This window comes from Zootoca vivipara, chromosome 3 (assembly GCF_963506605.1).
Source record: "Zootoca vivipara chromosome 3, rZooViv1.1, whole genome shotgun sequence".
Lineage (NCBI taxonomy): Eukaryota > Metazoa > Chordata > Lepidosauria > Squamata > Lacertidae > Zootoca > Zootoca vivipara.
In genome coordinates this window covers 95,155,090-95,177,988 of record NC_083278.1, presented here as the reverse complement: position 1 = coordinate 95,177,988, position 22,899 = coordinate 95,155,090, and the positions used below count along the sequence as shown (strand labels likewise).

The 22,899-nt window shown below is 44.3% G+C and overlaps 1 protein-coding gene and 1 non-coding gene across 3 annotated transcripts in view; one reads left to right on the top strand and one right to left on the bottom strand.

The window, feature by feature from the left end:
• RPS6KC1 (ribosomal protein S6 kinase C1) overlaps positions 1 to 22,899 on the top strand; it is a 92,996-nt gene that overhangs the window by 51,124 nt on the left and 18,973 nt on the right. For both annotated transcript variants that reach the window (XM_035111306.2, XM_035111304.2), the window contains 4 exons: positions 10,118 to 10,165; positions 12,320 to 12,452; positions 19,051 to 20,547; positions 20,819 to 20,908. In XM_035111306.2, coding sequence (XP_034967197.1) covers positions 10,118 to 10,165; positions 12,320 to 12,452; positions 19,051 to 20,547; positions 20,819 to 20,908 — 1,768 coding nt within the window. The remainder of the gene's footprint in view (positions 1 to 10,117; positions 10,166 to 12,319; positions 12,453 to 19,050; positions 20,548 to 20,818; positions 20,909 to 22,899) is intronic.
• TRNAA-UGC (transfer RNA alanine (anticodon UGC)) lies at positions 3,841 to 3,912 on the bottom strand. The gene has a single exon. It is a non-coding gene; the product is annotated as a tRNA-Ala (tRNA).

The window sequence follows — 22,899 nt, the reverse complement described above, 5'->3', positions numbered from 1 at the left end:
TGGCCCTTGGCTCCTGCTTGTGGGGCTTCCTGTTGGCATCTGGTAGGCCGCTGTGTGAATGAGATGCTGGACTAGATGGGCTACGTACCCTGATCTGGCACAGCTTGTCTTACATTCTAGGAAAGACTGCAGTTTTGGTCTTTTGGTATTAGGTGAGACGGAAACATTGGGGGGGGGAAATATACGTTCAGTGGAGTTGGTGTGAGAGTCTGGGGTGTTAGTTGGAGGTTTGCGGGTGTGTGTGTGTGTGTGTGTGTCTCAGGGCAATAGAGGAGAATAAAAGTGAATTTTAAAAAGGTGTTTCTCCTTGTTCTTTTCAGTCCCCCCAAGTTAAAAACTATGGGGAAGAAAATGATGGTTCCCTGCCTCCTTATTTTTAGTATATGTGGGATAAAATACACCCAGATTCCATCCAGGGTAATTTCGTTTTGTCTTGAGTAAACAATTATGAACAAGATGTGGCTCTTGTAAGCCTAATTGAGAGACCAAAGAGATGATGCGATTAAAGTGACTGCCCTGGTTAAGTACAGCCAATTAGTGATCCAAGTCAAACTTGGGTGACACGCTAATGAAATGGGCTGTTTAACTTTTAAAGGCGCACTTCTTCATTCGGCATTTAATCTGCCAGTCTTTTGATGGCTCCTTGTAGTCACTCAGATGAGGTTTATTTCTTTCATTTATTTGAAAATTTTAAATCTGCCCTTTCATACTGTGTGCATTTGATCTGTACTCTAAATTCTGGGTTTAACACCTCAGTTGCGAGGTGGAAATGCCTGGTTCATCTGCCAGTTCAGTCACATACTCTCACAGGATAGTGTTACCAGGGACAGAGAATGTGTGACCTGCAGGGTGTGTTTGTGTGTGTGTGTGTTTATGTGTGTTTGTGTGATGGAGAGAGAGAGAGAGAGAGAGAGAGAGAGAGAGAGAATTGGGTGTGGCTGTATGCTTTCCCACAGCAAGCTCCTCCTACTCTTGCTGTGTTGCTGGCAACTATTCTCCAAGGGAATGTGACTCTTAATGGTGAGCGGGGAACTTCTCTATCTTTGACTTAGGTAAACAATCCTCTCTCTTTCTTAGGATAAGCATACTTACACAGTTATAAGAATCATTGAGATAACGAATAAGAAGCATGAGACCTGCTATAGAAATAACACACACACTGCAAATCAAGAGTCTTCATATATTATATATAAGTCAAGACTTTTGACTCGGCTACAGATGCCCAACCCTTGGATATCCAAAATACTGAAAATGCCAAATTCCCAAAGCATATGAACTAGGCCAGGCATAGGCAAACTCGGCCCTCCAGATGTTTTGGGACTACAACTCCCACCACCCCTAGCTAACAGGACCCGGTGGTCAGGGATGATGTTAATTGTAGTCCCAAAACATCTGGAGGGCTGAGTTTGCCTATGCCTGAACTAGGCTCATGCACTAGTATTCTGGCTGGTGAGACTGTCCTCTGTTTGCTAGAAATGGAGATGGCTGTTGAGGGGAGGGAGTTGGATATGTTAAGCTGAGAAGGAGGGAGGGAACAGGTTTCTTTCTGTACAACCCTCCCAGCCAAGGTCCCAACACTGTTTGGATGTTGGAGCCATTTGTGACCCATTGCCAGATCAGAACTTTGCAAGTGGCTCAAATTTATTATTATTATTATTATTATTTAATTAAATTTCTATACCACCCTTCATCTGAGGATCACAGGGCGGTTTGCAATACAAAAACACAAAAATACACAACACAGTAACAAGCAAAAACAACACTCCTCACAAAACTGAACTGAAGCCTTCTCCAATAACCGTTGCCTCTCATATACCTCTGGTGTTCCCCTGCGTCATATTTCATGCTGTTAGCCTATTCAGGCAGGGACTACTGCTGTTTCTTCTTGCTACCCTGTAAGGGACCTTGTGCACTGATAATCATGTTCTTATTGCACTGTGTCCATGTTCAGAAATACGATCGCTGTTGGGAAGGAGTGGGCAACCCACTGCTTGTTGGTCAGAAATAAATACAAGAAAGAAAGACACAAGAAATGAATACAAATACCTGATGGATGTCAGTGTGGTAAAACGTGTGTCCTCGGAAATAACTAGTAACACCTCCCTTTCCGCTGTGATGTATGGTGCATTAAGCTTGCAACGCTAGGAGACCTCTCAGTAATGTCTTGCCGCCTGGATTGCAGACCTCTTTGGTCAGAGCGCTTAGATTCGAGTCAATTTAGTTCCATTTCCTCCAGTGTCACTAGGTCAGGCTTGTAAGTCAACGTCTTTTTCATTCTCATCTGCTTACATCTACTTATAAGGGTCTGATCTGGTCTGGTGTTCCTTTCTTTGCGTATTTATTAAAGAGCCTAGACGGCAAGAGCAATTTGACCAAGCCGATGATAGCTTTCAGCTGTGTATACTGTATAAATCTGTAAGACGGTAGGATGGTCCAGGAACGACTTAACCTCCTAATCCTTCACCAGGAGGGATGGAGCAGATAGCTGCAAGTCTTGGGGTGCATCCATGTGTGGGATTCATCCACTGCTGGTGCACAAGCCAGAACTGTTTGCATAGGAGCAGGATGGAGCTTGAGCACTTCAGCGGCGGAGACCTATGAGATGCTGGCAGTCTGTTAGCGGAAGGCAACAGTCACTGCCTTCTAGGCCAGCCTTGCAAATACGGGAAAAACAGAACCCAAGATCAGCAAATACAGAGATTGCCAGATGTGCTCAGTTTCTCCCTTGCTCTCACTTGCTGGCAAGCAGAAATCAAGAGGAAGAAAGGACAGCCAGCAAATGAGGATTTTTTGCTGCCTGAAGGAGGTTTTTGCAGGTGGTCTAGGGCCAGGAATAGCCAACTGGCAGCCCAGAGGCTGAACCAGTTTTATTTAGCTCCTTGTGGTCTTACTTTTCTTTAATCAATGCATGGCAAAAAAAGAGAGACAGAAGATGACGAAAGCAAATTGCAAGGAAAGGAAGGGGGTTTCCCACTTTGTAAGATAAGAGCTTCAATCCCCATTTAATATTAAATCTCTCTTTGGATTTGCAATTCAGTGCCCTGGCAGTCGTGTCTGCGAGGAGGCCAGTTTGTGTGGTGAAAATACACCCCTCTCCATCCTGCATCAGGGGAAAAGTTTCCAGAGATAGAGAAGTTGGTTGCTTTAGGTGTGGGCCACGCAGCAAACATTACATGTCTCATGGTGTTGCCCAAAGAATCCTGGGAATTATAACTTCGCAAAGATGCTGTTCATTCTCTGAGTTCTTGGAAAGAGCATATTCCTGTATGGTGCCCTTACGCCCCTTTCCCCTGGACCTAACAGCAGCTTCATTGTATGTGGAGCAAATAGATCGGGGTGGTGGCGGCATGGGGGAAAGGGGGTAAATGCGTCCCCTGCAGCACTGCTTCCCCCTATCAGATCAAATTAGTATCTTGTGTATCTGCTTTGAAGTAAAGAAGGTGATGCAGGGGAAATCCAGTCACAGGTTTCTTACATAAAACATGTACTGTACTCTGACCCTCAGTTTCATAGAACACAGAACTGTAGAGTTGAAAGTGACCACAAGGGTCATCTAAGCCGAACCCTCTGCAATGCAGGAATCTTTTGCCCAACGTGGGACTTGAACTCATGAGCCTGAGATTTAAGAGTCTCATGTTTTACCGACGGAGATATCTTTGTGAAATTTCTTTCTCTTATACTCCCTGGGTCCCCATTTGGGATTCTGTTTTACACCAGCCAATGGAAAGTATTGAGGTGCAGACATAGGGCATTGCCTTACACCGAGTCTGATAATTGGTCCATCTAGCTCAGTATGGTCTACTCTTACCGGCAGCAGCTCTCTGGGTTTTCAGCCCGAACTGGAGACGCCAGGGATTGAACCTGGGACCTTCTGCATGCAGGGCAGATGCTCTGCCACCGAGCTACGCCTCTTCCCATAAAGCTCTGAATGTCTTATGGGATTTTGCAAACAAAAACTGATTCAGGGAAGCGGAATTAAGTCCCTGTGGGGTGTTTTACTACCCCCAGATACGCAAATTGTCCCTCCAAATCCATCCATGCAAGTTTCTGTTGAAGGAAAAACCGACTGGAGACAGGCACATTTTATTCTTGGCTCGTAGTTCATCTAGTTGTGTCCCTTGCGACCTTGGCTGGGAGTTGAATAAGGTGACTTCGCGATTCGCCATATTCCCTTTTTCTGGTGGCTTGCCTGTTGCCCGCCTCTGGGCTTTCGGCTCCCCTCCCTTTCTGCTGACTTCTGCAGCATTCCTTCTGTCTCTTATCTTGGCGCTTTGATGCATATGTTCTGAAGGTGGCCACCGTGACTTGGGGTGGCAGCAGATGGTAAACCTTCAGGCTGCCACCAGCTAGGCTGGTGTTAAGTTGGAAACTTTGCTTTTGATGAAGAGTCAGCAGTGCATATGAAAGAGCTCTTGCTGCAGAAGTATCTTTTAATTAAAAAAAATTAGCATACCGAAACAGTTGCTAATTTCTGTGTGTTTAAAGGTTTTTATTTTTTTTAAATCAACTCTTTTCTTTAGGCTAAATAGTGGTTATTTTCCAGCTTAAAAACAAATAAACAACCCTCCAGTTTTTATTTTATAAAAATGCATTTATTTATTGTCACAAAACTTGTCTTCCCTTCTCCTGTTTTTGGTAAACAAAACTGTTCGATCCCAATTATTTTATTTTATGGGGACGGGGTGGAACAGGGAATAATTTAGACTTTGCCAGCCTAAGTCTTCATGTGGAGCCAAGGCTGCAATGCTGTGCAGTCCTGGGACTGAACCCCATTTATTTCAGTGGAAATGTTTGTAAAAGCATCCATATGGGCTGCAGGTTCCTTGATTTCCAGTGAAGTACCGTACTTTCCTGTCTATAAGGCCCCCCCTCTATTTTTGGGGACTCAGTTTTAAGAAAATGAGGGGAGATGGCCCAAAGCTGTTGAGCTTCTCTCCCCATGCAGCAGGAAACACTCCCTAGATCATTTCCTCGCGCGCAGCGGCACCAGCGGCACCAAGCCCCCCCCCCCAATGCCACTACCCGTGTATTGGACGACCCCAGTTTTTAACACAATTTTTAGTTAAAAAACCACCTCTAATCCACGGGAAAATATGGTACACCTTTGCACAGTAAAGTTACAATTGCAGTATTTGTGTCGATCCTCAACTTTGGGAACATAAAAATAAAATGGGATTATTTCTTTATTTCTTGTTTTGCAGCCCTGCCCTCTTCCGAAATTACCGTGTTACTGTCTTAGATATCGTTAATGTTCCCTTGCTGCTCCACTTACAATAATTTGTCCTAATTTTACATGCAATTTTTAGAGCTTTGTACTGCTGACTTGGAGACTGAAACTACTGTCAAAGCACAAAGAGGCCTTTGAAGGCATTGACTTGGTTTTCCCTCTTACTGTTTCAATGTGATCTGCATATTTGTCTTTAAAGCATTAGTAAAGGTTTTGTAGTCAGCTGGTTTTTATATATATATATTTATAAAAAACCTCACTAAGTTATCGGAGAGGCAGTTGTGCAGTTTGGTCTTTTTAGGCTCAGTGCTTAATGGTCTTAATGGGGACACGGACACACAGACACACACACATCCTGTTTAGATGGTAAAGTGGATCAAATTGTTCGCTTCTAAATGCGGAACTCCGGCTCTGCTGTGTTTTCTGGCCCTTCTGCCCCACGCTGTGGAAGGACGTGTGGATCCAGAATTGGCCTCCACAGTCACTTACGGACTCATTGTTAGAACCATGTCTATGGAAGACAATCTTACTTTGCTATGAGTGATCGCCAAAAAAGAGGCAGCACCTGCTTCTATGCTATGTATTAAAAAAAATGAAAGGAACGCAGGTGGCGCTGTGGTCTAAACCTCTTAGGCTTGCCGATCAGAAGGTTGGCAGTTTGAATCCATGTGACAGGATGAGCTCCCGTTGCTCTGTCCCAGCTCCTGCCAACCTAGCAGTTTGAAAGCATATCAGTGCAAGTACCGTAAATAAATAGGTACCCCTGTGGCAGGACGGTAAATGGCGTTTCTATGCACTCTGGCTTCCATCACAATGTTCTTATGTGCCAGAAGTGGTTTAGTCATTGTGAGGGACAGGGGATATCGCGAAGTCCCTCCCCTCCTGAGTTCCAGCCCATCCCCGAGCGCAGGGGAAAGCAGGGAGAGTTCCGACGCAAGTGGGGAAGCAGGAAGCGGTGTCCGAGGCTCAGGCAGGGTAGAGGAGCCATCGTCCCAGGTGGGACAGGAAGGGGAAAGCAAGGGGGGCAGACCTATCCCCCCAACTCCGGAATTGCGCAGAAAACGTAGGGGGAAGAGGCTGGGTCTCCCCAAGTTGTTATGTTGGAGAAAAACGCGCCAAACGCCATTCGGAGGTTCTGACTCAAGCGGATAAGATGTGTCTCTGTAAATAGTATTGCCTTTAGCACTGTAAATACGCAGCACCAATAAAAAGATAAAATGCAGAGCAGTGTGGAGTCGTTACTCTGAAGTAGCCCACCCAGGCCACTGTGACAGTCATGCTGGCCACATGACCCGGAAAGCTGTCGGTGGACAAACACCGGCTCCCTCGGCCTGAAGCAAGATGAGCGCCACACCCCATATTCACCTTTGACTGGACTTAACCATCCAAGGGTCATTTACTTTTACCTTTACTAAAATAAAAAGGTTGCTAAAAGGAACAGTTCTGTTAAAACAAAATGGAAGTGTGTCTCGTTAGGGTTGGCTTTCCTCTTTTTAGCCTCACGGGCGAATTTTGAGCATAGAATTTTCACAGTTGCAAGTAAATTGGTGCCTGCTTCCATCAAGGCCTGACGTGAACAATAGGAAGAGATGGAAGATTGGTGAGCAGTGCTTGATGAAGTGGTTGGCCATTGTTTCCAGCTTTGAGTTGGCAAAGCTCAGCAAAAATGGCGCTTCTGCAGTTGGCAAAAATAGGATGTGGGTGAGCTGTGCTCAAGGTCATTTGTGGAGTTTCTGGGGAAGAGTTGGATTATGCCCCCGATGGTTGCATGTGGCTTGTGGTCAACGTGACCTACTCCTGCTTGGACAATTAAGAGCCACCCCACATACTAGTTGGGAGGTACAGGAGGAATTAAAGGGAGCATTCTTTTAATGGTATTTGTCCCAATAATGATATGCTATCAAAGGTAATTATTTCATGATGGCTTGCTTACAGCAGTTGTTTTATCCTGAAATGAAAGTCTGTGTTGGGCGCTTTTGATTGGGAAGACGATCATATCAAATTAGTCCAAATTAGATTTTTGTCTTTATAAAGGTGAGCAAAGCCATGAGCAGTGTTATTAAATTGGTATGTTCTAGCCTACAAATGATCCAGCCCTCTTGTGGGTTAAAGAAGCTATTATTCTGTCCTTTATGCTGACGGCTTCACTACCGATTAGCCTCGTGTTGGTATTCCCCCCCCCCCCAAAATAAAATGCTTGGCTCCTTATGATCTTTGTGTACGCAATGATAATATTAATACAGAGTCGTAGGCCCATTCATTAAGAAATGACTCTAAAATGAGGTTGCTTCATTTAAAATTGGAGAGCTGCAGATGTTGTATGCAGACGTTTCTTTTTCGGAATTAGCCGTATGGCTTATAATTTCCAAGTGGCTAAAGCTCTTGTTAGCAAGAGTGCTGGGGTGTTAAGAATGGCCCTATAAATAACTTTAAGAAGGGAAGTTGAAGGTGCTTCTTTTTAAAGACTATTGTTAACTAAACATTATTGCCAAGCAGATGGAAAGCATTCACCAGCCTGATGTTTTTACTCTAATTATATTATCTCCAGTCCTGTACGGCTCAGTTGAAGAGGTGTATCCAGGGGCCAATTTATAATCATTTAACCAACACCTGTTTGGGAAAAATTGACAGTCAAAGGGCACATTTTAAAAAAAATCACATATGTTCTTGTATTTACTGCCTCAATGTGAATGTTAGCTAGCTGAAAACAAACTTGGTTGAAAAGACAAAGTCCCTGGGAAAATTGATGTATCACTTTCTAAGCATTTTTATCTATTTTAATTTGGCCTGTCTTTCCCACCCTTGCCTTGTAGCCAAACAGGGAGACCACAGCTCAATTTTCCTGCTGTGATTTATCCTATTAGTTCCTAGTCTGCTTTTAAATAGCCCTGATTTGCAATCTTATAAAATCTTGATGGGAAACTCACCAACCTAGGGACGTAAAATCAGCACTTGTGTGCATGTTTATGCTAGAAGTGAATTCATTTGTCTGAGTGCTGTTCCTCATGTAGCCAAAATGGCACTACACGCCTGCAAGGAAAAGTATCATCCTGCTTGGGAGCGAACCCTAGCGTTTTCCGAAGTACAAATAATATTTCCAATGAGTGGGGAGACTACGGGGAGGGAGAACACCTCAAAAACACCATGGCAAGGACTGAGCCTGTTCAATGGGCAAAGAGTGATGACTACAGTGGTACCTCTGGTTAAGAACTTAATTCGTTCCGGAGGTCCGTTCTTAACCTTTAGCTAATGGGGCCTCCTGCTGCCGCCGCGCCACCAGAGCACAATTTCTGTTCTCATCCTGAAGCAAAGTTCTTAACCTGATGTACTATTTCTGGGTTAGCGGAGTTTGTAACCCGAGGCGTTTGTAACCTGAAGTGTTTGTAACCCGGATATTTTAGCCGCTTCAGCAGATGAATCCCGGCTATGTCTGGGAAATTCCAGACGTATGGCAGCCCTACTATATATGAGGTCTTTAAATGTCAACATACACATATGGATCATGCTCTGAATGGAGCAGAAGCTTTGGGAAAAATCTTGGTATGAGGATCAAACAAGATTCTGGAACTTCTGACCACTTGCAGGTTTCTGCGTTCAGAGTATCTGGATAATTGCCACTGGATAATAAGGACCAAATCTAACCATGGGCTTCCCTGTAGCAAGTTTACACTTTGGATATTCAGTAAATACAAGCCCAGTATAGGTGTCATCACCCAACCATTTATCTTTGCCTGACTATGAGATAAACCAGGACATTAGCGGTTTCTTTTTCTTTTTCTTTCTGCAATAATTTTCATTATTTTTTTCCAAATATCTTAAACACAATACAGCTTAACAATATTATTCTCCTTTAAATCTATATCTTATCCGAATTAACTTTCCTCCACCCCTCTTCTGGCTTCTCTACATTACTCTTTCTTGAGCGTGTTTACTATATACAGGACAAGGTAATGCTAACACATTGGGTGAGGGGGGTGTATCTGTGGCTGTGTTCATCATATTTGAGAAGAAAGTGGACTTCTCTCTATTTTGGCTTTTAGCTGATGCAATCATGTTCTGCAAAGTTCTGATTTGCACAACAGATAAGACTCCTATTAAAAGTTGCTTCTTCCTCTGTAGCTCATACATTGTTCTCCTGCTATGGTGAACTGGTTCTCTGTAGTTTTTGTTGTAGTTTAGTCATTTAGTCGTGTCCGACTCTTTGTGACCCCATGGACCAGAGCATGCCAGGCACTCCTGTCTTGCACTGCCTCCTGCAGTTTGGTCAGACTCATGTTGATAGCTTCGAGAACACTGTCCAACCATCTCGTCCTCTGTCATCCCCTTCTCCTTGTGCCCTCCATCTTTCCCAACGTCCTGACGTCTTTCCCAGAGAGTCTTCTCTTCTCATGAGGTGGCCAAAGTATTGGAGCCTCAGCTTCAGGATCTGTCCTTCCAGTGAGCACTCAGGGCTGATTACCTTCAGAATGGATAGGTTTGATCTTCTTGCAGTCCATGGGACTCTCTAGAGTCTCCTCCAGCACCATAATGTAATGCCCCTCTAAAAACAAAGCGGCGAAGTCAGTGGTCCCTGGGTGGGAACATACACATTATTAAAATAGTAGATAGCAAACACCCTAGTGGGAGTTTGGGAGTTGTGTACTGGTGTGTAAAAGCTGATACACCCCACTTTCACATTGCATTCTTGAATGACCCACTATCTTGTTAAGCCTTTGCAGCATTACTGTTTTTCTAAAAATGCAATGAGTTGTTGCCTATATTCGAGGGTTTTTGTAGAGTTCCTTTGCGGGGGTCTTGTTCTCCCTGATATGCAGAGAGGAAGCCATAAGAGCTGTTCCGTGAAAGCTCATACAAATTGCCTGCATTTTTGTAATTGCTGGTTTCATTTAGGTTTTGCTGGTAATGGATACTAGGACACAGCAGACATTTATACTGAAGGTAAGTCATTATTTTTTCCTACATCACTTGGGGCGCTGATGTTTGTCTCCTCGCCTGGCCACAAATTCAGTCAAAAAAATCAAGACTCCAAAGTGCCACAGGCACTAATTGATAAAGCCTTGAACAACTTAGGTCCAGGGTACCTTAGGGGCCCACCTGAACCCTTATATCCCAGCTTGATCACTGAGATCATCTGTCAGAGTATTGCTGGTTGTCCCCTGAGTTGGTGTGGCTCAGTTGGCATCAACACAAAATACCGCCTCTTGCTTGTTTGCATGGAGGATAAAGAGGTATGTGTGTAGAAACGAGCCTCAAGGACCACCTCTCTCCATATGAACCTGCTTGGACCCTGAGATCATCTTCTGAGGGCCTTCTTCGTGTGCCTCCTCCACGAGAGCTCTGGAAGGTGGCAACCTGAGAATGGGCTTTTTCTGCAGTGGCTCCGTTTGTGGAATGCTCTCTCCCGGGAGGTTTGGCTGGCGCCTTCATTGTACCCCTCTTAAGTGCCTGGCAAAAATGTTCCTCTTCAACTGTGCATTTGGCTGATTGAACATCTGATATCCCGTTAAATGTGTTGTGGAAGGGGAGGAGTATGTCTTTGTTCTTATTTTTATGTATTTTTATATTGTAGCTTTATGTTGTGAATTGCTCTGAGATATATGGTTATAAGGGACGCGGGTGGCGCTGTGGGTTAAACCACAGAGCCTAGGGCTTGCCGATCAGAAGGTCGGCAGTTTGAATCCCCGCGACGGGCTGAGCTCCCATTGCTCGGTCCCAGCTCCTGCCAACCTAGCAGTTCGAAAGCACGTCAAAGTGCAAGTAGATAAATAGGTACCGCTACAGTGGGAAGGTAAACGGCCTTTCTGTGTGCTGCTCTGGTTCGCCAGAAGCGGCTTTGTCTGTACGCCGGCTCCCTCGGCCAATAACGCGAGATGAGCGCCGCAACCCCAGAGTCAGTCACGACTGGACCTACTGGTTAGGGGTCCCTTTACCTTTACCTTTATATGGGTATAGGGCAATATGCAAATTTAATAAATAATAATAATAATAATAATAATAATAATAATAATAATGAACAAAGTATTGCTTCTGGCCTTTTGCTTCTGGCCTTACCAACTACTGGCGTGTGGCTCTCCAGAAGCAAATATGAGCCCTCCTGGTTTCCATCCTGTTTGTGGAGTTAAGCGCACAAGGGGAAATCTCATGACACCATCAGGTTGAAAAAAGTTCCCCACCCTCTGCATTATTCCACTTTCAGGATATCCACCTCCCCTGAACCATCTATGATGCCTTTTATTGTTGTGCCCGAGATTATGATAGGAAAAGGTGTTCCGTGAGGTCTGTGTCAGCTAAGGGTGGCAATGCAACACCACCTCCTCCTGTCTCCTCTTAGCAAGTTTGTAAAACAAAATGCGCAATGTGAAGCCATCAAATGGATGCTTATGACCTTTGCGTAGCCTTTGCCAATCTGGTGCCTTCCAGATTTTTAGGACCACAGTTCCAAAACATCTGGAGGGCACCAGGCTGGCAAAACCTGCCTTAGTTTCCTGAAGCACATTTTTATCTGTATGTTTACCAGCAGCAAGGCTCCCCTCATCACGCTTTCCTTTGCCCGTGCCACCTTTTGAAGTAATAACCTCTTTAGGAAACAAACCGTGTCACGCCATCAAGCTGAGGGAAAGACAGAGTAGTGTGTGTGCTTGCTTCTAACCCATTAAAAGTGGTTCGGAGTGTGTGTGTGTAGGGGGGAAGGCTTGCCTATGAAACGTGGTTGGGTGTAAAAATTTGCACCTTACTCTCCAACTTAAAAGTACGGCACCCACCCACCCTCCAAAATAGATTTTTTTTTTTAAAAAAAAGGTCACGGGGAAATAGCAGAGTGTCATCCTGATGACTTGGTTTGCGAGAGATTCTAATGAAAACATTGACCCATGTAATTGATTTTAATGGGAGCTTTGTGCCATCTTCTGTTCTCTGGACCTGCGCCAGATGCCATCAGCAGGGCCTCGGGGGACCGAGGGCCATAGAGCAGCAGATGAGTGGCTTCTCTGAAGCCTGGAGTAACTCAGATAGATTAGTTTGGTTGATAAACACCGAGCACAGCATGCTGCAAAGGCAACTGAGGGTACAACTGACCTTTTTGTTCTCTGTCAGGGTCTAAGGAAAAGTAGCGAGTACAGCAGGAAGAGAAAGACCATCATCCCCCGCTGTGTGCCCAACATGGTGGCCCTGCACAAGTACATCATCTCGGAGGAGTCGGTCTTCCTTGTACTGCGCCATGCGGAAGGTGGGTCTGCCGCTTCAGATCTCTTGCAGGAGGGATCGGGGAGGGGAGGAGGAGGAGAACGATGCTGGCTTTTCAGTCAGCGGCATCCCGGAGTTAGAGGGCTGTCTTTCGAGCCAGAGGTTTCGGAGGCACGGCTGCAAAGCACATAAATGCCGCGCGCCTCTTTCCGAATTGCATGCTATGTGCAGTTCCCACTTTTTGCATTTTTGCGCTTTTCTTGGAAGTTTCCCCCAACCCTCACGAAGCACCAAAACACAGGAGGGCAACAGCTCTCAGTTTAAGAGGACCCCAATACCAGTTAAAAGTTTGGGGGAGGGATGTGGGGAAGCCTTTTTCACCACTGCTGGCATCGAACCCCAGCCAACCTGAGCATTTGTACTGCCATGCTAACTCATGGCTTGTTTTAGTGCGTATGAATCTCCTATGCAAGTCATGCACCTGGGATTTGTAATGTGTTTTTGAAATATTTCTGAAGCAATGTGGTGCACTTGCCATGTTTCAACCCATCTTGAGCGGCAGCAAGTCCCTGTCCTGACCCGGAAATTTTTATTGAGTTTGATTTTTTTAAAAAAACTTTGAGGAAGTTTCTTAATGACAGCAGAACCCTTTTGGCTTTCCAATATGTTGCTAGTTGCTGCATTTCAAAAGTGGCAGTGCTCAAAACCCCCATCCCGGCTGTGAGTGTGCAAGGCGATGGCGTGTGCAAGGTGGCTGCTTAATCAGCCTTCAGAATGAAGTGTGTTGTGCAAAGCAGTGATGATATTCTCAGATAGGTTGTAGCCCAGCTACATCTGGGCAGCCACATGTTCCCTGCTCCTGCCATTAGACTGTAAGGAGAGTACTCATGGCTCAGATCCAAAGTTCCATCTGGTCCGGCACCCCATTTCCAACTGTAGCCATCCAGATACCTCTAGAAATCCCAAAAGCAGGCTCTGAAGGCAACATCTGACCTCTGCCGCTCATGTCTAATTCTTAGAGCCTCTGAACATGGCTCTGTTTTAAAGCAGCCTGGTATATAAACCCGCAAAACTCCCCGGCCGGCAAAAATAGTTAACTTCCTCAATACACAGTTGCTGATGATGAAGTGAAGGGCAAGCTGGTCCCCCCTACCCCAACCCCCTCATTCTATGGACAGAAACTGACCATAGTCAGAGTGGAAACTTACTTCAGCAATGCTGATGGGGCAGCGTCCACCTCACCAGAGAGCAGCAGGTCAGGGGGCACAGGGCAGGCTTTGTAGCACATACAGTGGTGCCTCGCTAGACAAATTTAATTCGTTCCACGGGTCTTTTCTTATAACGAAAAAATCGTCTAGCGAATCCCATAGGAATGCATTGAATTTTTTTTTGCCCATAGGAACGCATTAATTGAATTTCAATGCATTCCTATGGGAAACCGCGATTCGCTAGACGATTTTTTCGTAAAGCGAATTCGTCTAGCGAGGCAACCTCCACTAGAAAAAACCTTTCGTTAAGCGGAAATTTCGTTAAGCAGGGCATTCGTTAAGCGAGGCACCACTGTATAGCTCTTGTCTCACTCTCACACTCCCGGCACCTGGCATTTGAGGCAGTCGCCTCACTTTGCCTAATCACCCATTCCCACCACCCTTCTGAGTAATACCCCTCCCCACCGACTATACATAAGGGCCTGGTGACTTCTGTTTCAGTGTATCTGAAGAAGTGTGCATGCACACGAAAGCTCATACCTATGACAAACTTAGTTGGTCTCTAAGGTGCTACTGGAAGGATTTTTTAAAAAAAATTTGTTTTGACTACGTCAGACCAACACGGCTACCTACCTGTAACTCTGCCTAATGGTTAGGGATGGCCCTGCTTACCTGTTGAAGGTTTGCAGAGGCAGGACAAAAAACTGTTCGCCTTACAGCAGCCTGCTGCATTTCTGTGCTGGATGCTGGGGTTGAGGACTTCCTTCTTTGGGCAACCCACTTGGTTTCCTTGCTGGATGCAGACAAGAGACAGAGCACTCTGCCCTCCCTTCACTAGCCCATGCACTTGTTTTGCATGCAGTTCCCTGAACTCGCCTGCATACAAGTCCATATTGCCCTTGGCTACCAGGCTAGTGCTTAAATGCATGGCTGTTCCTAACATGGGTGAAGTTAAACCCCTTGTAATCTTCGGCAAATGAGCCGGTTTCTGTTGTGTGGTTAATGCACCTAGCATCCATACAAGAATAATCACTGCTGCTTTTGATTATTTATTTATTTATTTATTTAATCTTTTAAAAGCAAGCTTTTGTTGAGTTTCCACAGTCAACACAGCAACTGATCTGGTTTTCTAAAAGGAAAAATAGCCAATGGCATCACATAGGAGTTGAAAGCAGCACAGCAGAGTGGTGGCTTCCGTGTCTTTAGGAAATTTGCTGGTATGTTCAGGGAACAGGTGGCAAAGAATAATTACTTATTAACTCCCCCCCACCCACCTGAATAACACGGGGATTTAAATATTTCTTACATTTAATTGACCCTTTTGTTCAGAATGGAATGGAGCCTTAAAAAATTACATTGCTGCTAATATCTCTATACAGCAATCCCTCAGTCTGCGTCGGGTTACGTTCCGGGCATTGCCCCTAAAGCCAAAATCTTGTGTAGTCAAAACACATTGGGTGCAATGGTGGGTGGGATTGCCAAAGTCTGTTTCCTCTTGCCCACCCCCTCTTTCCCCCCTTTTACTTAATTCTGGAATATATCCATCCAGTCATGTTTTAGAAATCCTGAGCTGCATTCTGGAAACCAGACTCCAAACAATAGAAAGCAGCAGTGACAATGTTTTTCTTATAGTCGTATCCAGACATCATAGATCAATCTAGTAGAACTATATCTCTTCTCTCTTCCTCCCCCCCCCCCCACTGTCTCTCCCGCAACATCTTGGTTACGATGTATTAAATGTCTTGTTAAAGGCGAGGACATCCACAAAGTGTCTGTTAGCTATGTCACAAAGCACTTGGCTAGATGTAATGTGATGGAAAGCCAATCTGAGGCTTCACCACTACTTAGTGCCAGAAATGGTTGAAACAGATGCTTGTTTATGCTTAAAAAGAGTTGACACTTCCCAACAGCCACTTAGACGTCAAAGCCCTCCCCATCCCTGGCCCCCCAGACTCTTAACAGTCTGAGGGGCAAGGGGTGCGAAGGGCTTTGACGGATATCAGAGTTTAAGTGGCTGTTGGAAAGTGTCAACTCTTTTTAAGCATAAACAAGCTGGAGTTCATATCCATCTGGAAAGCACTCAAACTTCAAAATGAAGACGTTTCCTGTTAGCAGACGCTAATATTGTAGCAGGACAGTGCTATAGTAGCCTTATATCTTTCCTGTCTACAGTCTTAAGGGTCATGTGTGTGGATGTAGAAAGGCACTGTTTTCCATTCTGCCGTGTCTTCGTCTCAGTGCAGCACTGTTTCTTTAACACTGCAGTTCATCTTCTGCCCCAAACTACATTATTCATTTCACATTATCTTGTCGTTAAATTATTCTGACCTGTTCATTTTAGTGCAAAGATAGCACACTGTAAATTGAGTGGTGGTGGGATAATCAATTGTTTATTGGGATTGATTTCTGTTCCAGACAGGGGACAAATAAATGAACCTCCTTCAATCTCTGATTCCCATTCTCAGTAGACTTCTCTGACGTCTCTAGTCAGAAGTACTTACTGCCAACCATACATTTTGTTCCATGGACAGGAAGCAGGAAGCATGTGTGTCTGCCCCCCTCCCCCCGACTCTTTTTTAGCTTGACACAAAAATTGTTCAGTAAATATAAACCGCTTTTGAGGGATGACCCTTACCTGGATCTAGCTTGGTAGTGTGTCTCAAGGCACCTTACAACATGAGAAGATTTACATAATTACAAACATAACAAAAGTAGTCATGAATAATAAATAAAACATCTAAAAGTTGATGCGTCTTGGTGTCCATCTGCCTCAAGAGACAATGGAGTGTCCCTTCAGGGGTGAAGTCAAACCACTGTGTTAGCAGCACTGGAGTGACCTTTCCAGGGTGCAAACTTGGGTGGTGTGAATGGAGATCCTGGGCTGCCCAGATAACAATACCCCAATCTTAGCCTCACTAGTTTGTGGTCCAAAGGAAAACAGAGGAAAAAAGTACGCAAGCAAATAGAACAATATCCATATAAATCATAAATCGTAAGATCTAACAGTAAAGATGCAAAAATGAATATCAATAGTAGCAACAGTGTGCCCCCCCCCCCGGTAGGCAAACCCCCAGCCCCAAAGTCTGAACGACTGAAGGGAAGCTACATGGATATTTAGATGCTGACATGGAAAGTGTCTATTAGACAGCTGATGCAAGGGACTGGACCTGGGACCTTTTGCATGCAAAGCATGCCCTCTACCCATGAACCTTTCCTAATTGCTAATAAGGTGCAATATTTAAGGAAACTCCTTTGCATCAATTGATTTCCCCAACCCCCTGATATTTTTACATGCATTACATGGCCAGTAGTGCACCAGCTCTGCCTAATGCATTTAATTGATCTTATCCATCGCAGTACAAGATAGAAAAGATTATTAGTGTGTCATTCATAAAGACATAATTACATACCCAGAAGGAAATATTGCTCCTCTGTAACCTAGATTGGGCATTTTGAGGTGCCTTTGTATGAAATAAAATCATTGATTCTGTTTCTCTCTAACCCAACTATTTTATTTATTTTTTAAAAAGTGTTTACATATTTTTACTTTGGTGCCTTTCCCATAACATTCATACAGAAATGATGATACATTCAAATGATTTTTATTGGTTGAACTGAAGTGTGCATCAACATCGAAAATGGGGTTTTCCTTTATTTTCACTCTCATCTTCTAAAAACAGTTGTGCGGTGGTTTCTTTCTAACTTTTGGGAGTGCATTGATCAGAGTAATGACAGGTTTCAGAAAGCATCTGAAATTAAGAGCTTAGAATTGTATTTATGATGATGCCAATTATTTATAAAGCGGCATCAGTAAACATGGCACTTTGTAGAGCAAAATGCAGGTCCCTTTCCCCCAAGAGTTTAAAATCTAAATTTAGATGGGCAGGACACATTGAAAGGAGGCCTGGGAAGGGGAGGGGGAATAAATAGCTGAAAGCAAGCAAATCCAGTTGCACATATTTAAGCTTTGTTTCCGCTAGGTATGAATTCTTAAGGAATAGAATTCTTGCAGATAGAGCACAAGCATTGCATGCAGAAGGTCTCAGGTCCCAGCAACTCTGTTTAGAACAGTGATGGCGAACCTATGACACGCAGAGCCCGCACTGCTGGCACGCGCCCCATCAGCCCATTCGCGCTGTTGTTGTTGGTTGTCGTCCCCCCCCCCAATTTGTTCTCCCGCTCCTCCTACAGCTTGTCTCTGCTACAGCTTTTCTCCGCTGTTAAAACCCGGGTCCTTTTTTGTTGTTGTCGTTGCTGGTAGCCAGAGATTGTTTTTTTAACCCTTTCTGTGCTGTGCTGTTTTTTTTATGGTGCTTTGGCAGACTATGATTGGATGTAACAGCGTTCATTTTTTAACCCGTTCTGCGCTGCGTTTTTTGGCGCTTTGGCAGACTATGTCGGTGCTGCGTGTTAGTTCCAGCGAAGGTATTACAGTATTCGTCATTTATTTATGTTCTCTTTACCCCCCAAAAAGTGCAGCAGCTTTGGGGCATCCCCCCCCAAAAGCAAAGCAACTTTTGCACCCCCCCAAAAAACCTCCAAAACTTTGGTCAGCAGCTCCCCCCAAACTCTGGGCACTTCGTGATAAATAATGGGTTTTTGGTTTGGTTTGGTTAAATTATTAGTTTTTGGTTTATTAAATACAGTTATATATTACAATTATACATTTTTGTTAATTAACTATAAATATCACAAAATTATGGTTTTTTTTCTCAAAGTGACACACCACCCGAGTTATGCTCGGTTTTTTGGCGAATTTTGACACACCAAGCTCAAAAGGTTGCCCATCACTGGTTTAGAAGAATAAGGTAGGAAGAGATAAGAATGGCTACTGCCTGACACTAGCCAGAATACTCAACACAGGGCTACTGTAGGTGGGTTAAAAGCCTGATGTTATAAGGTAGCATCATGTGTTCATAAGGATTTAAGAACTGGAAAACCTCCATGGAAAGGAAGGGACACAATGGGTAGGTAGGCGAGTTTGTAAAAGTAAATGTTAACAGTTGGACTTTAGGTAAATACATGCCCCTCATGGGAGCTCAAAAGAATTTCTCGTGATATTTCACATTGTATTCCCTACCCACCTATTAATATGAATCAAACATCCTCTTCCTCCTCTTGCTGCTGCTGCTCCTCCTCCCCGCAGAATGTTTATGATTTGTTAAGCTTGTTAGGTGCTTGTTGCCTGAAGGTCTCCTACAACACATTTAAAAACCTAAATATAAAAACCAAACCAAACAGGTGATTTCAGATGATTGTGTCAGACTTCACAAAAGCTTTCTTTGAAGTGTGACCTGGTTTGATAGCATTCGCTTATTACTGCCTGGTGGCATGGTATATATTTTTATATAAATCGTGAGATTTTATGCTTTAAGTTTCATACATGCATATATGCCATGCCACAATTAATCCCAATTACTTTATTTGTTGTAGGAGGCAAGCTGTGGTCTTATATCAGTAAATTCCTCAACAGAAGCCCCGAAGAAAGCTTTGAAGGCCCCAAATCCAGAAGATCGAGTTCTACCAAAATACATTTGCACCAGGCAACTCCTAGCCCTCAAGATATTGGCAGTAGCATTGAGTCTAGAGGAAGCAATGGTGGTAACATGCTGAAGGTGTTACCGCTGAAGGCCAGTCTCACTCCAAGTTCTCAAGATGGCAGTAGTAATCAGGAAGATGGCCAGGAAAGTTCTCCCAAGTGGATTGATTCGGGGTCTAGTTCAGAGGAAGAATGCACTACAAGTTATCTAACCTTATGCAATGAATATGGTCAAGAAAAGGTCGACCCCGGATCGTTAAATGAGGAGCCTATTCTGAAAACAGACGATGGCATTCTCATTACCAAAGAACAAGGAGGCATCAAGGCACGTGATGAACCTGCCAGTGGGAATTTGGGGTCCCCATTCACATCTCAGGAAGTAAACCTTTTTGCCGACGACGTTGATCAAGAAATTGCTAGCCCCACCCGAATATCAGAATCTTTAAGTAAATCCAAGAACAGTCCCATGGAATTCTTCAGAATTGACAGCAAAGACAGTGCCAGTGAACACCTGGGGCTGGATTTTGGAGATAAACTTTACAGCTTGAAATCTGAGTCTTTGAAACAGTTTTTGTCCATGCCAGATCAGGATAAAAGCCTCGATGCCGTAGAAACCAAACTGGGCCCTGCCTACCAGGACACGATCAGCAGGGGCTCCAATGACTCAGTGCCAGTGATCTCCTTCAAGGATGTCGCCTTCGACGATGTGAGTAGCGTGGACGAAGGAAGACCTGACCTTCTGGTCAACCTGCCAGGCCTCACGGAGCAAACGAAAGAAGCCACGGCAGACGGGCCGGCTAAGCTGGCGGAGCAGAAGGGTGACAATTTGGAAAGCAAACTTTTGGAAACCCCTGACGTCTTGCAATTGAATAACAGCACAGAGCAATGCAGAGGAGGCCTTGAGCCAAAGGTGGAGCAGGTGGTGGGAGAAGACACTCAGGAAGCGGTCAGGACATTCCACAGAGCTGCTAGTGACCCAGTTGGCTATGGGGATAGGACTCTCTTTCAAGGGCTTGGAGGAGCCTCTGCGTCATCACTGGACACGTTCAGTGCACAAGCGGGTGCTGAAGAACGCAGCTTAGATTTGGACAACGAAGCTGTTCTGCTGTTTTCTGATCAGGTGGAAGACTTGAGTAAAGAGGAAACCGGCTCTGCTATGTTGCACAACGCAGAACACAGAGAGTCGGATGAGAGGGGCAGAGGAGAGAATGAGATACACCAGATATTTCAGGACCTCGACGTGAAATTAGCGCTAACCTCCACATTTTACCTCCCTGAGGACTGCGTTCAGAGATGGGCAGCTGAAATGGTTGTAGCCCTTGATGCCTTGCATCGAGAAGGAATTGTGTGCCGTGATTTGAACCCAAACAACATCTTATTGAATGATCGAGGTCAGGAACTTCTGCAAATGCATTTCTTTTTATTCGCTGTTGCTTCCAATTAACTGAGTAGGCGTTTTATCTTGTAATTAGTATCTTCATTTCCTGTCTAGAGCTTCATTATCAATGCAGCAAATTCACCCCCAGTAATAGCTTCTAGTACTTAATGATGCCATTATTCTTAATGATACTGTTTTTAGCTACAAAAGGAGTAATTACAGTTCACTTCTGCAGAAAATGGAAGGGAAAAATGTTTTGATTTCTCCTGTCGTTTTGTTTTTAGGACACATTCAGCTAACGTATTTTAGCAGGTGGAGTGAGGTTGAAGATTCCTGTGACAACGATGCCATAGAGAGAATGTACTGTGCCCCAGGTTAGAGCAATCACCTCAAATGTTTCACTTGGAAAACAGATTAGCAGCTTTCATTTTCTCATGGAGCTTTCATCCCACCCCACCCTCTGTTCCTTGGGAATACAAGCTGTTCAACATCTTCTAGCTCTTTTTTATTTTTTATTTTTAATACGTTATTTTGGAATACTGAAATGCTGATAACTGAGCATTGTTTAGCTGGAGAATGTCACTGAGAATTGTAGATTTAACACATATGCATTAAGGTTCTGAAAAGCCATGTTCTTGTGTAGTCCAGGGATGGGGAATCTGTGCCTCCGGTGGTGTTGGAACTCCTATTCCCATCAGCCCCAGTAAGCATGGCCAGTGGCTTGGCATGATGGGAATTGTAGTCTAGCAACATCTAGAGGGCTTGAGGCTCCCCATCCCTGACATAATTCATGGAAATGAAGGGGTTGTTGTTAAAATATATCATGCTTTGGGGGACATGTCGAAAATGCATTATGTGCCGCCTTGTGCTATCTTGCACAAGAGATGTTCCCAGTAGACTGTGTCTCTGTGGTGCCGAATGTGCCATGGATTCCCAGTACATCCAAACACAAGTAACCAGGGGTGTACAAGAAGCGGTCTTTGTGACCCTTAAAAGTTCTAAGGATAATATAGCGACAATACAGTGCTACCTCTACTTACGAATAACTCTACTTATGAATGTTTCTACTTACGAATGGAGCTCCGTCCGCCATCTTGGATGCGGTTTAGATAGGATTTTTTCTACTTACGAATTTTTAGATAGGGTTGCTTCTACTTACGAATTTTTTCTCCCAATGCATTCCTATGGGATTCGACTTACAATTTTTTTCTACTTACAAATGTGCGTTCGGAACGCATTAAATTCGTAAGTAGAGGTACCACTGTATACTTTGTGTAGACAAATTTGCATGTCAAGTAAGCTGGGCTCCAGAGGAGGAAGGCTTAAAGAATTGTGGTGTTTCAGATTGGGAAGTGCTTCTTTGTAAAAGAAAGTACTTCCTTGCACAGCACGTAGTTAAACTGTGGAACTCGTTCCCACAGGAAGCAGGGGCGGTGACCAATTTGATGGCTTTAAAAGAGGATTAGACAAAATTCATGGTGGTAAAGGCTATGCTTCTGAATACCAGTGTCTGGAAACAACGGTTGGGGTGGGTTGGGGAATGCTATTGTGTTCAGGTCCTGCTTGTGGGCTTCCCAGAGGCATCCGGTTGGCCACTGTGGGGACAGGATGCTGGACTAGATGGGCCTCTGGCCTGATCCAGCAGGCCTTTTCATAGGTTCTTATGAAGGAAGCCTGAGAATCAAGGAAGTGTCTGCTGAACATCCATGGGGAGGCTCTTCTGTAAACAGGGCTCCCCAGTGGAAGAAGACCCCACCTAATGAATGAATAGGGAGATGCTCGGAGAGGAGCTTCAGAAGTTATCTTAATAGGCCCGGCAGATTCACATAGACAAAGGGCCTCTTAGGACTTTATAGGTCACAGCCAGCACTTTCGCCCAGAAATAAATTGGAGGCCAGTGTAGTTTGTTTCAGCACCAGTGAATTATGGTCTATCTGATTAACATTTGTCAATATCCCAGTTGTTGTATTCCGAACTAGTCATATTTTCCCAAAACACATTTAAAGCACATTGTGCTAATCTAACACAGATTAGATCAGATAGGTCTCTCTCAGGTGCAAGAGCCAGTGGGGTTCTAGAACTAAACTTCATAATCTCTTTTGATAAATTGCAAAGGGTTGGCCTGTGCCTGTCGGGGACTTCTGCAAACTTGTTAGGCAGTACTGCATATTCTTCGCTTTTAATCCCCTATATTAAGATGTAACGCAGTTAAGGAGGCATTGCTGCTAGGAATCTCTTCTTTCTGGAACTTTGATCTTATTTCTAAAAGCACAGATTGCGTTTGCAAACTTTCAGTTCTTAAAGTCATATATGGAAGCATTGCTTTGAGTAATGTTTACATGAATGAATGAATTTGAGTGGCACG